Below are 14,267 nucleotides of genomic sequence, written 5' to 3'. Positions count from 1 at the left end.
ACACACACACCAGGAAACACACTCTCACAACACACACACCAGGAAACACACTCACAACACACACACACACACACACCAGGAAACACACTCTCACAACACACACACCAGGAAACACACTCTCACAACACACACACCAGGAAACACACTCTCACAACACACACACCAGGAAACACACTCTCACAACACACACACCAGGAAACACACTCACAACACACACACACACCAGGAAACACACTCTCACAACACACACACACACCAGGAAACACACTCACAACACACACACACACACCAGGAAACACACTCTCACAACACACACACACACCAGGAAACACACTCACAACACACACACACACCAGGAAACACACTCTCACAACACACACACACACCAGGAAACACACTCTCACAACACACACACACCAGGAAACACACTCTCACAATTAATAGATTCCACCATATCTGATGTTTAGTATATCCTAACATATCTGATGTCTGGTATATCATACCAAATTTGATGTGTGGTATATTCTACTATATCTGGTGTCTGGTATGTCCTACATGTCTACATGCCATCTTGTGTGTGTTCCTCAGGGCATGCCCGGACCCCAGGGAGCGCACGGCCCTCCAGGAGAGAAGGTGATTATGACTCGTGGGTGTGGGGATGTGGAGGGTATGGTTCTGACGCCTGTAGAGATGTGAGCTCATGCTGGCTGTGTGTTGTGTGTTTCTCCTCTGCAGGGGCCCACAGGGAAGCCTGGTCTGCCAGGGATGCCCGGTGCTGATGGACCCCCTGTAAGCACTGTCTGACCCCTGACTCCTCCTGACCCCTGACCTCTGACCCCTGGCTCCTGTTGTGACTTTATGCTTTACTTCGCCAGTGTAATGCTTGAATTGACCGTGTATCTCTTTCCTTTTCTCTCTTTCTCTCTCCCACCACCTCTCTCCCTCCCTGTCTCTCTCTCCCTCTCGCTCTCCCCTCTCTCTGTCTCTCTCTTTTTATCAGGGTCATCCAGGAAAAGAGGGACCACCTGGGACCAAGGGTAACCAGGGGCCCAACGGCCCCCAGGGAACTATTGGCTATCCTGGCCCTCGTGGAGTCAAGGTGGGTCCAATGTCTCAAACCCAAATCTCCCCCTGTCCTGTAGCAGTGTCTGAACTCAACCATATTATTGGTTGACAACGGCTCAAAGTAATTGATGATGACTAGTTATTTTGTTGATTGCTGTTGATTGGCTTCTGATTGGCTTCTGATTGGCTCCTTGTCTACAGGGAACTCAAGGTATCCGTGGTCTGAAGGGGCACAAGGGAGAGAAGGTGAGTGACGTCAGAACAAGTAGCCTCGTCTCATTTGTTGCATTGTTGCCATGGTAATGTCAGATTGTCATGAATTGCTCCTGGACCACCTGTATGTGTTGTTTATCACCACTAGGGGGCATACATAAGCTGGGCTACAAATAGGTGGTTTTAGGAGCTGGAAGCACAAACAACAAATGTTTTCTTCTTTTTTTTAAGGGAGAAGATGGCTTCCCTGGAATCAAGGGTGATTTTGGATCCAAGGGAGAGAGGGTAAGATATGGAGACCAGTGTTTTTGCATCAATCCAATCACAGTTAAAACTCCAATGGTTTTTAATCTGTGTAATTGAGTGTATGAGTAATGTCTGTCTGTGTGTGTGTGTGTGTGTGTGTCTGTCTGTCTGTCTGTGTGTGTTTTCTGACAGGGAGAGGGTGGCGTGCCTGGCCCCAGAGGAGAGGACGGTCCTGAGGGGCCAAAGGGTAGAGTTGGCCCCCCTGGTGAACTGGGGCCCCTGGGCCTGGTGGGAGAGAAGGTACGACAGAGGTCTATTCTGTTCTTATCTTCAATCACGAAGTTTACTGACGTTTAATAACTGGGTCATTCTTTGAATCCAATTAAATATAAGGTTGGTTGTTTGATTGGTAAGCTGATTGGTTGTTTGATTAGTTGTTAGGTTATTTTATTGGTTGGTATGTTTATTGATTGATTGATTCATCTGATTGCAGGGTAAACTTGGTGTTCCTGGACTTCCTGGTTACCCTGGTAGACTGGGACCTAAGGTAACATAGACAATATACATAGACACACACTTGATGTTAACCATTCGCAGTTACCATGGCATCAAAGCTGACAATTGTGATAATGACTAGAGACAGTACAATACACATGGTATAATGTTCTTCCTGGACAGATAATGTCTTGAGTGGATTTGTGACTCTGACTATATACTCACTTGACTCTATGCATTGACTGGACCCACAATAAATCAAGTGTATTTATTTGCATTACATATACAATTCATATATTGTATTTTGTTTATTATTATATTGAATTCCCATGTATTGTATAAAGTGTGTGTTATCTCTCTAGGGATCCCTCGGTTTCCCAGGATTCCCTGGTTCCAACGGCGAGAAGGGAGCGAGGGTAAGCAACTGCTCCAAACAATAACAAAAGTCCATCCTCACCTTTCAAAACAAGATCCTCGACGTGACATCAAAACATCCAAACTGTCAAGTCTGAAAAAGGCGAAATCTTCCACCTCACTAAGCACATTCCTTCAGAGAGTAAAGGGAGTCTGTAACCATGGTCTGTTAGAGACAAGCCAGGAGATCCGTCTGCCGGACAGACAGACGGACAGTGAGGACGTCTGTGTCTCACTGGGGTTTTGTCTCCTCAGGGTCTGATTGGAAAGTCTGGACCGCGAGGACAAAGAGGACCCACGGTAAAGATCGACTTTATCCATTTCACCATCCACTTACCACTGTCAGACATGTTTACTTATGACGACACTGTGCTGACGTTTGTGTGATCCGTTGTACTCACTGAGACTTCAGTCACTTCACTTCCTCCTGTAGTGGATCATGGACTTCATATAGATACCCTTTATTGATGACTGGGTGGATAGATAGAGGGGAGTGTTTACTGAGTGTGGTCTCTCTCCAACAGGGCCCCAGGGGCCAGAGAGGGCCCAGAGGATCAACGGGAAAATCAGGAGCCAAGGTAACCTCCTCACGTCAACTTACTGAATCATCTGTCACACATAAATATGACGATCGTGGAATGAAAGGAGTTTACATTTTGTTTTTTGTTTCTGAAAAATGTCGCCGGATGTAGAATTTGAAAGAGATCATATTATTGATCCAGTCATGTAAGTGTGATGGTCTTTGGCCTGTAAATTGATAATTTACGTATTTTTGTTTGTTTGTTTAGGGAACATCAGGAAGTGACGGCCCCTCAGGTCCACCAGGCGAGAGGGTAGGTGGTTTACTTGTGGTTTACTTGTGGTTTACTTGTTGTTTACATGTTGTTTGTTGATCTTGTGTTTATTCCCTGCGTATGACCCCTGACCTCTGATGGTTCTGTGTTTCAGGGACTCCCTGGACCTCAAGGTGCCAACGGTTTCCCCGGACCAAAGGGACCTCCAGTAAGAATCACTGCAAAGAATCAGTCATTAAGTCTTGGTTTTATTTGCTGGATTTTTTCTAACCTCTCTCTCTCTCCCACTTTATTTTTCACATTCTCTCTACCTGTATCTCCTTCTACCTCTCTCTCTCTCGCTCTTTCTCCATCTCTCTCTCTCTAGGGCCCTCCAGGAAAGGATGGACTGCCTGGACACCCCGGCCAGAGAGGAGAAGTCGTACGTCTGTTTTCCTCCATGTCTGAACCCCTTAACCTACCAAGTACCAATGATCCTAATGTACAGTACCTCGCTAAGACTCCCTGTGGCTTCCTCTGCAGGGTTTCCAAGGCAAGACTGGACCACCAGGTCCTCCTGGAGTGGTGGGACCCCAGGTGAGATGCCTAGATACCTGGATGACATGTCCGCCACCGTATGGTTCAGATGGAGGGTGTAGGATGGACCTCTGGTGTCAACCCGGTCTCTCCTTCATCTGTTGTTTCTGTCATCTCTGTTTCTCATCTCTCTCTCATCTCTTTCTTCTTTTTCTCTCATCTCTCTCATTACTGTTCCTTTATCTTTCTCTTGTCTCTTCATCATCTCTGTCATCCAGGGTCCCTCGGGTGAGACAGGGCCCCTGGGCGAGCGCGGCCACCCCGGGCCCCCAGGCCCCCCTGGAGAGCAGGGTCTGTCTGGAGCCTCAGGGAAGGAGGGCACCAAGGGCGACCCTGGTCCCCCCGGAGGCCCTGGCAAGGACGGCCCCCCAGGCCTGAGAGGCTTCCCTGGAGAGAGAGGACTGCCTGGCACCCCGGTGAGCAGCACAGGAGGCACTCTGGGCTGGCCTTCATTACATGGGGGGTGATTCCTTCTCTGGGAAGCTGAAGGAAGAGTCACTAGCCTAAAAATGTCCTCACAATTCGATTAGACATCCATTGTTATTGCAGTAACACCTTGACACCTATGGGTGCTATGTACTGTTGACTTATGCATGCTATTCCATGTGTATGAAGCATTATATTGGTATTAACATCTTCTTACTTCCTATGGGTGTCATTTGTATGCAGTGCTATAGCTCCTGTATGTATGTTCACAGGGAGGGTAAGGGTTATTGATCCTATGCACTGAAGGGTTTTGTATGCCTATGTCATTCGTATGCAGTGTTATATCTCCTGTATGTCTGTTCACAGGGAGGCGGTGGACTGAAAGGAAGTGAAGGCCCTGCAGGGCCTCCTGGGCCAGCTGTAAGTGTCAGACAATGTTGACATTGACTTACTTAAGTTGCATTATTTACAAACATCAGATCAGTACGTCAAAATTGAGTTTAACCCTCACCTCGAAAGCAAGATCTTATCTACCATTAAAACATGAAAATATAACTAGTCAACTCAATTCTGAAACCAGTTTTAGTGACCATACCAAGCAGATCGACTCTAGGGAAGATCCCATGTTCTTGTCAGTAACCTGCCCCCCCCCCCCACCTTCCTGAACAGGGATCCCCAGGGGAGAGAGGCCAGGCTGGCACAGCCGGCCCTGTGGGCCCCCCAGGAAGACCAGGCCCCCAGGGGCCCCCTGGAAACGCTGGCGAGAAGGGAGTACCCGTGAGTACTGCTGCTTCATCAGCATGTTGTTGGGATGCAGTGAGGGTCTGTCCAATGTTAAAGCTGCTGTTTTCATACTTTACTCTTCACTCTCTTCTTTCTCTACCTCCTCTGTTCATCTCCTCTCTCTTTCTCTCTCTCCTCCTCCCCTCCCCCAGGGAGAGAAAGGGCCCATTGGGCCAGCGGGTCGTGATGGGGTCCAAGGCCCAGTGGGTCTGCCTGGTCCTGCTGGATCTCCAGGGGTTCCCGGAGAGGACGGAGACAAGGTCAGTAACCACCACCTATCCATCCATCATGAATCCATCCATTCATCCATTCCTCATCTTTCCATCCATCCATTCATCTCTCCATCCATCCAGAGTTTGCCCATGGTTGTGTCTGCTGTGGTGTGTGTTGTGACCGTGGTCGTGTGTTGTTGTTTACAGGGAGAGGTTGGAGAGCACGGCCAGAAGGGAGGAAAGGGTGACAAGGGAGAGCACGTGAGTGACACAGCACAACTACCAATAACACAGCTGGAATCACGGCCTTCTAATCAGTCTGTAGTTCCCCCTGCATCTGAAGTATCACAATATTTTTGACCTGACTGGAGGGTTGACAGTTGATCTTTGTTTGTTTGTTTGTTTGTTTGTTGACAGGGACCTCCTGGTCCTCCAGGGCCTATGGGTCCATTGGGTCAGCCTGGTGCCGCTGTAAGTTAACAACCCCTGAAGAATGACCCATATCATTGATTTCTGATACTGATTGTCATTACTGACACCAGGCCGTATTGTACAACTTTAGTGGCGCCAATGGAAATCACTATCTCTATTCAATGACATTCCCTTCTAGTTTTTCGGATGTTTCTTTACATAACATTTTGTCTTTTACCTCACCCCTCCATCTTTGCTGGCCTCCAGGGAGCTGATGGTGAGACAGGAGCCAGGGGACAGCAGGGGCCGTTCGGGGCCAAGGGAGATGAAGGAACGAGAGGATTCCCTGGGGCCCCCGGTCCTATCGGACTGCAGGTAGGACAGACTGACCCCTATAGACTGACCCCTATAGGCCCCAATAGACTAACCCTTATTGGTTGGCCCCTACAGACAGAAGGCCTTTACACTGCCAGCCATAGACTGACCCTATAGACTGACCACTATGGACTGGCCCTGTAGACTGACCCCTGCTGGCTGGCCCCTACAGACTGAGGTCTACAGGCTGCTACCTTTACACTGACCCTACAGATTGAGCCCCAAACCAGTGTGTAAATTCCTCACACTTGATTCTGGACAGTTCCTGCGATTACAGCAAACCATTCCAAGATGGCTGATATGATTTACACACACTTCCTCCAGGAGCAGGTCTATAGCATCATGTGGCAGGTCCACAGCTGGTCTAACCCAGAGTGTGTCTCTGTAGGGACTGCCTGGACCCTCCGGAGAGAAGGGAGAGACAGGAGACGTGGGACCCATGGTGAGTGATCCACACCAAAATACAGTATATCACATTTGTAGACCTCATACTATGTTTATTTATATTGACACCTGTATCTCTATGGAAAAGCCATACTGTGATGAGAAGTAAATTGAATGTGTTTTCACTGAAAGGATGTGATATATTATGTTATATGAAAACCTAACCATACTGTGTGTGTGTTTCCAGGGTCCTCCCGGGCCCCCTGGACCCCGTGGCCCTGCTGGCCCCAGCGGTGCCGATGTGAGTACTGATCTGACCAGGGACTTCCTGTTATCCACTTCCTGTTATCTATTTCCTGTCCACACACCTATTCATCCACACACTTAGAGGATCAGTAAAACAGTAAAAGGGTTTTGAAATTATAGTAGGAAAAGTGAATAATAATATATCTTTGACTATCGTATCGGTTATATAAGTATCGGTATATTGGTGGTGTTGATGGTGATCGATGTATTATCTTTTTCCGTCATATTGATTATGTTGGTGGTAAGATAGTGATTTATATGTTATTAATAATGTTTGATCTCATTCAGGGTCCTCAAGGTCCTCCTGGTGGTCTTGGTAACCCTGGTAACCTCGGAGAGAAGGTATGGAAGATTCACTTATCGATTGATAATTATCAGATTGATTGATTAAGTGTATATTTATATGCAATATTACAATGTATCTAAGATGGTTTTGAACTGTTAGTAGGTATTGTTACATCTTAGCATGTTAGTATTACCATGCTTTTAGAGTGATGTCATTCTGTTGTTAGCATTCTGTTAGCATGTTGTTAGCATTCTATTAGCCTGTTGCTAGCATTAAGAGCTGAACTGTTTGTGTCCACAGGGAGAGCCTGGTGAGGGTGGACCCCCTGGAATCGGAGGAGAGCCAGGAAAGAAGGTGAGACCCTCAAAATGTTCTGACTACCTCCCACCTTATATCCTCTTTTCAGACTACCTAATTCATTAACTTGTCTCGATATGTGTTGATCAGGCTCTTTGTACTTAACAATAGCATAGTCATTACGTGTTCTTGCCTGAGTGACTGACAGAGCTGTTGTCCAATAACACAGTCCCTATTTTGGGTCTACGGATATCATTGTGGGCTGTGGTTTTTCTGCATTACGATGCATCGTTTCCTGAGTGATTGACAAGCATGTGGTCCAATGGCAGGGCCCTCGCGGAGAGCGTGGTGACAAGGGAGAGTCGGGACAGCCAGGCACTGCTGGACCAGCAGGTGGAAGAGGACCTCCGGGAGATGATGGACCTAAAGGAAACCCTGTACGTCCTGCACACACACACACAACACACGACACACAGATATATTGTATTGTAACTCTACATTGTTATCTTTTCCTCAGGGCCCTGTTGGTTTCCCTGGTGATCCTGGTCCCCCTGGTGAACTGGGCCCCAGAGTGAGTATCATCAGTATAATGCTGCTGCTGTGTCAATCACTTTGTGTGAATCCCCCTCTCTTCTTGATGTCACTTCCTGTCTCATATGAGTAACTTCCTGTCTCGTGTGAGTTACTTCCTGTGTTGTATGATTGACTTCCTGTCTTGTATATGTTACAACACTGTTACTTTTTTCCCCTCAGGGTCAAGATGGAGCGAAGGGAGAGAGAGGAGAGGACGGTGAACAAGGACAAGCTGTGAGTACCCCAAACCTGTCAACTAACCTGTTGTTGTGACATGAAGACCTTAAGCATGTTCTCAGAGTTGTTCCTCAAAGTAAGACCGGACCGAGATTGTCCATGGTATTCTTCTATGACGACCTTAATCATGTTCTCATAGTAGTTCCTCGAAGTAAGACTGTAAGCATGTTCTCATAGTAGTTCCTCAAAGTAAGACTGTAAGCATGTTCTCATAGTAGTTCCTCAAAGTAAGACAGTAAGCATGTTCTCATAGTTGTTCCGCAAAGGAAGACCTTAACCATGTTCTCCAAATGTCCCTCTACGAAGACTCTAACCATGTTCTCTCCCACAGGGTTCTCCTGGACCTACTGGTGAGAACGGACCACCCGGCCCTCCTGGAAAGAGGGTAAGACCTCAGCCCTCACCTCGCTGACTCACACGGTCACTCCTACATGGGTGTAGGATAGTGACCCTGCAATACTATAATGACTACCTGGGAATGACTTACCTTATCTCTTGTTTTCCTGTCACTAGGGTCTGGCTGGAACGAGAGGACCAGAGGGACGGCAGGGAGAGAAGGGAACCAAGGTAGGAGGTCCCACTGAAGATGTCATTCCCCTGAACCACACTGAGCCACAATATGATCTATTAGTCAATTGATGTTCTTGATGTACGTTGATGTAAGAAAAGTAGCTAAGGTCACCAAGATCTGGCAGATGCTGTTAGACCTCATGGACGTCCTTATCTGATAGGGCCAAGCCTCATCACTAGAGCTCTGTTACATCTGACTATTCTCTCTCTCCTCTCTCTCTCTCTCTCTCTCTCTCTCTCTCTCTCTCTCTCTCTCTCTCTCTCTCTGTCTTTCTCTCCCTCACACACATTCTTTATTTCTCCCTCTCTTCCCCCCCCCCATCTGTCTTTCTATCTCTCCTTCCCCAGGGAGACCCAGGTGCCGTTGGACCCGCAGGGAAGACAGGACCAGTCGGACCCCAGGGTCAGCCAGGCAAACCAGGAACTGAGGGTCTGAGAGGCCTTCCTGGATCAGTGGTGAGAGAGAGGGCCTGAGCCCTGACCCTTGACCCCTGAGACACCACTAGCTAAATCCCCTACACTTGTATACCCTCTCACACCCATGTAAATTCCTATAACCACTGATGTTTCTCACCTATGATTCATCATCTCTTCCAGGGTGAGCAAGGATCTCCGGGTCCTGCAGGACAGAAGGGACCTCCAGGACCCCTGGTGAGATCAACTCTGCTATTCTAGATTGTTCTTTTGTCCATACACCTGTAACATTGTACCAGCCAAGTTTGTGATTCCTGAATCCCTGTGTTGGTTATGTTGAGAGCTGTCACAGTACGCTCCTCTCCTCTAGGGTCCCCCCGGTCTACCAGGGCTTCGTGGAGATGGCGGTTCCAAGGGAGAGAAGGGCCACTCCGGTCTCATCGGGCTGATCGGGCCCCCGGGAGAGCAGGGAGAGAAGGGAGACCGCGGCCTGCCAGGGCCTCAGGGAACCTTTGGATCCAAGGGAGAAACTGTGAGTCACACCTGGACACCTGCCCCTGGACCCGTCTCTTAAACAGCATCTATGGACATTTGTCTATCTCAGGGTTGTTGGCCAAGAAGTCTAACCTAACCTAATTAATGTTGTGTTTTGGGTGGTGTTTTCTAAGCTGTGATGGTGTGTTTCAGGTTGGTGTTTCTAACCTGTGATGATGTTTCAGGGTGGTGTTTCTAACCTGTGATGTTGTTTCAGGGTGGTGTTTCCAACCTGTGATGGTGTGTTTCAGGTTGGTGTTTCTAACCTGTGATGGTGTGTTTCAGGGTATGCCTGGTGGAACTGGTCCTCTGGGACCTGCTGGTCCTGCTGGTTTGCCTGTGAGTAACTCCACCAACAACACCACCACCACCTCCACCACCACCATATCCTCCTCCCTCCCTTCTATTTACATTACCTGTGTGGGTGTATTGCAGTTCCTTGCTTGATGTTGACCATCACAGTAACACAACTTCTCTTCTCAACAGGGACCTCAAGGTATCAAAGGAGCCAAGGGTGCAAGCGTGAGTAAACTGCTCTCAGAGTGTAGCTGCCTCATAAAGAAGGGCCCACCGTAAACGACTTTTCCCACCATTACCACCTACTCTAATGTGTAGTAACAAGACTTGACATCCTGCATCACTAAAGGTCATTCTGAAGTGTGTCCTCTGCTTGTGTTCCAGGGTGGTGCTGGTCCCAAGGGAGAGAAGGGAGTCCAAGGACCTCCTGGAGCTCCTGTGAGTACCCCTCCTCTCCTCCAGTCGCAAAACTGACAGAAGCACATCCTGTCACCACAGTCATCATAACTGACACCACAGAGTTTGTCACAACCTCTAAACTCCTCCACCCCTCCACCCCTCCCTCTTCCAATCAGGGCCCCCCCGGCGATGTCATCCAGCCACTCCCCATCCAGATCCCCAAGAAGTCCAAGCGTTCCATCGATGCCTCCAAGATGCTTGCCGAGTCCGATGCCGAGGCCGGCGCGGCCGACGCCACGGGCAAAGACTTCCTGACGGGCACGGAGGGCATGGAGGAGATCTACGGCTCGCTCAACTCCCTCCGCCAGGAGATCGAGACCATGAGGTTCCCCCTGGGCACCCAGGAGAGCCCTGCACGCACCTGCCAGGACCTCAGACTCAGTCAGCCAGACAAGCCAGATGGTAGGATGGGAGGGAGGGAGGGAGGGAGGGAGGGAGGGAGGGAGGGAGGGAGGGAGGGAGGGAGGGAGGGAGGGAGGGAGGGAGGGAGGGAGGGAGGGAGGGAGGGAGGGAGGGAGGGAGGGAGGGAGGGAGGGAGGGAGGGAGGGAGGTGGCTGGTTGGTTGGTTGGTTGGTTGGTTGGTTGGTTGGTTGGTTGGTTGGTTGGTTGGTTGGGAGGGTTTACTTTTAGGGAGGGCAAGATGGAGGGAAGGAAGGTTGGATGAAGGAAACATGTAGGATTGGCCGAGAAATTTTAGAAAAGAAGGATGGAGGGAAGGGAGGGAGGGAGGGAGGATGGAGGGAGTGAAGGAATAAGACAGGGATGGAGGGGAGGGCCGGCACCTGAGTATGTCTCTATGGCTCCCCCTACAGGAGAGTACTGGATCGACCCCAACCAGGGCTGCTCCCGAGACTCCTTCAAGGTCTTCTGTAACTTCACCGCAGGAGGGGAGACCTGCCTGTACCCCAACAAGAACGTCAACACAGTAAGAACCAACTCCAGTCTCAATCATTCTTGAAGTCTTGAAAAATGTAAGCTCTTACATAGATTTTATAGCTTTATTTTAATAGAATAATTCAAAAATATGTGAATTATGGGTTTTGATAAATATGAAATGCAGTGTTGAGCTGTACATGTGACCCTGTGTTTGGCAGGTGAAGATGAATTCGTGGATCAAGGAGACTCCAGGCTCCTGGTACAGTCAGTTTGCCACAGGCAGTAAGGTTAGTACATGGGGTGCACAACTTGGCAGCTTTCTCTGGACATTCCTTTTCACTAACCATGGAACATTCATCCATTCCCCATCCTCTCCTCTTCCGTTCCTTCTTTTCTCTCCACACCTTCCTCTTCCTTTTCTCTCATTTCTTTGTTCTCCCTCTCCTCCTCCAATCCCCTCTCCTTTCCTCTTGCCCTCCTCTATTCTTCTCCTTTCCTCTCTTCCTCCTCTCGTTGTCTTCTTCTCCGGGCCTCTCTCTAACCTTCTCCCCCCTTCCCCCCAGCTCTCCTACGTGGACTCCAGCGGTGAGCCCGTCGGCGTGGTGCAGCTCGGCTTCCTGCGCCTGCTGAGCGTCCAGGCCCGCCAGAACCTCACCTACCACTGCCAGCGCTCCGTGGCCTGGGCCGACGGCACCGCCAAGAACAACCACAAGAGGGCGCTCCACCTCCAGGGCGCCAACGAGGAGGAGCTCAGCTACGAGACCAGCCCCTACATCAAGGCTCTCGTGGACGGATGCTCTGTGAGTACCTTGGTGGGAAGCTCAAAATAGACAGACAGATAGACAATCGGGCGACAAATACACCGTTAGTTAGCTCGGATCTTAAGTTTGTATGTCTGTGCGAAGCACAAACATCAGTGGAAATCACTGAATACAGACCTGTAGACCTGAAGCTTATGATCTATAATCATTTAACCAGCTTGTGTCAAGACTCTGTTTGTGTCTCTGTGTCTCCAGTATCGTAAAGGGCTCGACAGGACAGTTCTGGAGGTGAACACACCACAGGTGGAGCAACTCCCCCTACTGGACGTCAAGATCACAGACTTTGGAGAGAGCAACCAGAAGTTTGGCTTTGAAGTGGGACCTGTGTGTTTCCAGGGCTAAAACTAAAACAGAAAGAGACACACAGACACATAAAAAATATACACATACACTGACTCTGACTCAGACATTCACTGACACACACACACACACACACACGCGCACACACATGCACACTCATGCACTTAAAGACACACATAGAGAATACATGGCCGATAATATGTCAAATGAATTGATGATTTCACACTCACACACATACACAAACACACACACACAGATGCTGTTGTGAGATCGACATGCACTCACTCAAGTACATGCCCAGGGAACAGAACACCTCCCAACAGAGTGACGGACGTGAAGAGGAGAAGAAGAGCCCATTAGAACACAAACACAAACTCTCGCGACCAAGGAGAACCGCAAAAGATCGACCGTGAGACAACAAAGCTCGAGTTCGGAACCTCGAGCAGAATAAAACTGTGTTCTTCTACAGCGATAAGACGGCCTTAGGTGCCGACAAACTACCGTACCTGCCCCCAGCCCCCCACGCCCCGCCACCCTCCCCATGCCCTGCCACCCTCCCCGCTGTCTCTCGCTCTCTCTCCACTTTTCTCACCCATTCTACCTCCTCTGTCTGCCCTCACCCAGCCCCCCCACCCTTCACACCTGTCCATGTCCCTAGTCGAGCCCTGCCCCTTCTTGTGCCTCACTTCCTGTCCCAAGGTAACTTAGAGATGACCTGGGTCTCCACCTCATCCAGGTGTATATGGGTGACTACCGCGTTTCCGTGGTGACCGTTAAGCTCGTAGGATCTCATGTCGGGGTTTTATAAAGGTATACATTTCAGTGTTTCTTTGACTGAGTACTGTCACAATAAAGTCCTAACAGCAATGTACATGGTCTCTGAACTGAATAAGGTTGCATGCAAACAGACCCATTACGCTGTCTCCTCTCCTCCTTCAAGTATCAATGAATCAAAGCCATTAACCTTGTAAATTGTATTGAACTTGATGTATTGTACATGTATTTTATAAATGTTACAAAACTGTCTTAAACAGAAACAGGAAGTATAGTAGAAAGATCAGCTCTGATTGGCCACAACAATAATGCCATGGAAACCAGTCCAGTATTTACTTATTTTTTTGTTTTTACCTTTTTTCAAGCACGGAAAACAATTATCAGGTGGTTAAATATGTATGAGTTTCATAGTTGTCGCAAAACTAAAACTAAAAGATTATCTTCAGCCAATAAATGCAGGCTTTCAAAATGAGCTACTTATACTGAAACGTTGTGTTATTACTACAGATAAATTGTTTCCTTTAGTCTTTCTCACAATCACATACTGATGCTGTGGCCACGTTCCCATACTGGAAATGTGCGTTACAATCCATTTGTACAGAGATGGTGATATTCTAATGTATTTATTAAAAAAACAAGGTGCTATATAAGGAAAAACAAAAACAACCAAATACTCCAGTCGAATGTGGTATTTCATTTTTTATTTATTTCCTGTAGTTATCACATTGACGGTCATGAGAACGATTAAATGCGTATTAAAACCAAAAACGCTATGAGCTGAGTTATCTGTACACACCTCATTGGTCTATGCAAGTTACAGGCTAGGTAATTAAACACATTCCCTGTGACAACAACCAAAGAACTTGTGGCCATATTTTGTTGTAACCCTTCAGAGATCATCAACTGTACTGTTCTGTTGCGTTTGCTTCCGTTATGATTAAATGGTGACTCGTCATGATCTTTCATATCTCTTTGTCACTGTTGAACAGGGCTTGGCTGGGTGGTACTAGCCTGGGGTAAGCTGGGCTGGGGCTAGATTTGAACACGCTTTGGGTAAGCTAGGCTACAAGTAAGGCTTGCCTGGTCTGGGTTAGGGTTCAAAAGAATCATTGGCTCCAGGTATACCTAC

At 48.3% G+C, this 14,267-nt stretch overlaps 1 protein-coding gene across 2 annotated transcripts in view; it reads left to right on the top strand.

Moving 5' to 3' along the window:
• The window catches only part of col11a2 (collagen, type XI, alpha 2), a 43,246-nt gene extending 29,153 nt beyond the window's left edge, over positions 1 to 14,093 (top strand). For both annotated transcript variants that reach the window (XM_084695569.1, XM_084695570.1), the window contains 41 exons: positions 589 to 633; positions 736 to 789; positions 1,001 to 1,099; positions 1,267 to 1,311; positions 1,510 to 1,563; positions 1,717 to 1,824; positions 2,018 to 2,071; positions 2,382 to 2,435; positions 2,689 to 2,733; positions 2,958 to 3,011; positions 3,222 to 3,266; positions 3,382 to 3,435; positions 3,595 to 3,648; positions 3,750 to 3,803; positions 4,022 to 4,219; positions 4,596 to 4,649; positions 4,899 to 5,006; positions 5,165 to 5,272; positions 5,432 to 5,485; positions 5,642 to 5,695; positions 5,903 to 6,010; positions 6,399 to 6,452; positions 6,642 to 6,695; positions 6,989 to 7,042; positions 7,287 to 7,340; positions 7,613 to 7,720; positions 7,801 to 7,854; positions 8,037 to 8,090; positions 8,425 to 8,478; positions 8,607 to 8,660; positions 9,012 to 9,119; positions 9,261 to 9,314; positions 9,448 to 9,609; positions 9,897 to 9,950; positions 10,098 to 10,133; positions 10,293 to 10,346; positions 10,484 to 10,769; positions 11,180 to 11,292; positions 11,462 to 11,530; positions 11,807 to 12,043; positions 12,260 to 14,093. In XM_084695569.1, the coding sequence (XP_084551695.1) occupies positions 589 to 633; positions 736 to 789; positions 1,001 to 1,099; positions 1,267 to 1,311; positions 1,510 to 1,563; positions 1,717 to 1,824; positions 2,018 to 2,071; positions 2,382 to 2,435; positions 2,689 to 2,733; positions 2,958 to 3,011; positions 3,222 to 3,266; positions 3,382 to 3,435; positions 3,595 to 3,648; positions 3,750 to 3,803; positions 4,022 to 4,219; positions 4,596 to 4,649; positions 4,899 to 5,006; positions 5,165 to 5,272; positions 5,432 to 5,485; positions 5,642 to 5,695; positions 5,903 to 6,010; positions 6,399 to 6,452; positions 6,642 to 6,695; positions 6,989 to 7,042; positions 7,287 to 7,340; positions 7,613 to 7,720; positions 7,801 to 7,854; positions 8,037 to 8,090; positions 8,425 to 8,478; positions 8,607 to 8,660; positions 9,012 to 9,119; positions 9,261 to 9,314; positions 9,448 to 9,609; positions 9,897 to 9,950; positions 10,098 to 10,133; positions 10,293 to 10,346; positions 10,484 to 10,769; positions 11,180 to 11,292; positions 11,462 to 11,530; positions 11,807 to 12,043; positions 12,260 to 12,406 (3,363 nt within the window). In that variant the 3' untranslated portion in view covers positions 12,407 to 14,093. The remainder of the gene's footprint in view (positions 1 to 588; positions 634 to 735; positions 790 to 1,000; positions 1,100 to 1,266; positions 1,312 to 1,509; positions 1,564 to 1,716; positions 1,825 to 2,017; positions 2,072 to 2,381; positions 2,436 to 2,688; positions 2,734 to 2,957; positions 3,012 to 3,221; positions 3,267 to 3,381; positions 3,436 to 3,594; positions 3,649 to 3,749; positions 3,804 to 4,021; positions 4,220 to 4,595; positions 4,650 to 4,898; positions 5,007 to 5,164; positions 5,273 to 5,431; positions 5,486 to 5,641; positions 5,696 to 5,902; positions 6,011 to 6,398; positions 6,453 to 6,641; positions 6,696 to 6,988; positions 7,043 to 7,286; positions 7,341 to 7,612; positions 7,721 to 7,800; positions 7,855 to 8,036; positions 8,091 to 8,424; positions 8,479 to 8,606; positions 8,661 to 9,011; positions 9,120 to 9,260; positions 9,315 to 9,447; positions 9,610 to 9,896; positions 9,951 to 10,097; positions 10,134 to 10,292; positions 10,347 to 10,483; positions 10,770 to 11,179; positions 11,293 to 11,461; positions 11,531 to 11,806; positions 12,044 to 12,259) is intronic.
• Positions 14,094 to 14,267: the final 174 nt, after the last annotated feature.

Source organism: Hypomesus nipponensis, chromosome 4 (assembly GCF_054491055.1).
Source record: "Hypomesus nipponensis isolate SF chromosome 4, ASM5449105v1, whole genome shotgun sequence".
Classification (NCBI taxonomy): domain Eukaryota; kingdom Metazoa; phylum Chordata; class Actinopteri; order Osmeriformes; family Osmeridae; genus Hypomesus; species Hypomesus nipponensis.
The sequence above is the reverse complement of the archived record's forward strand: the minus strand, read 5'-3'. Positions and strand labels throughout refer to the sequence as shown.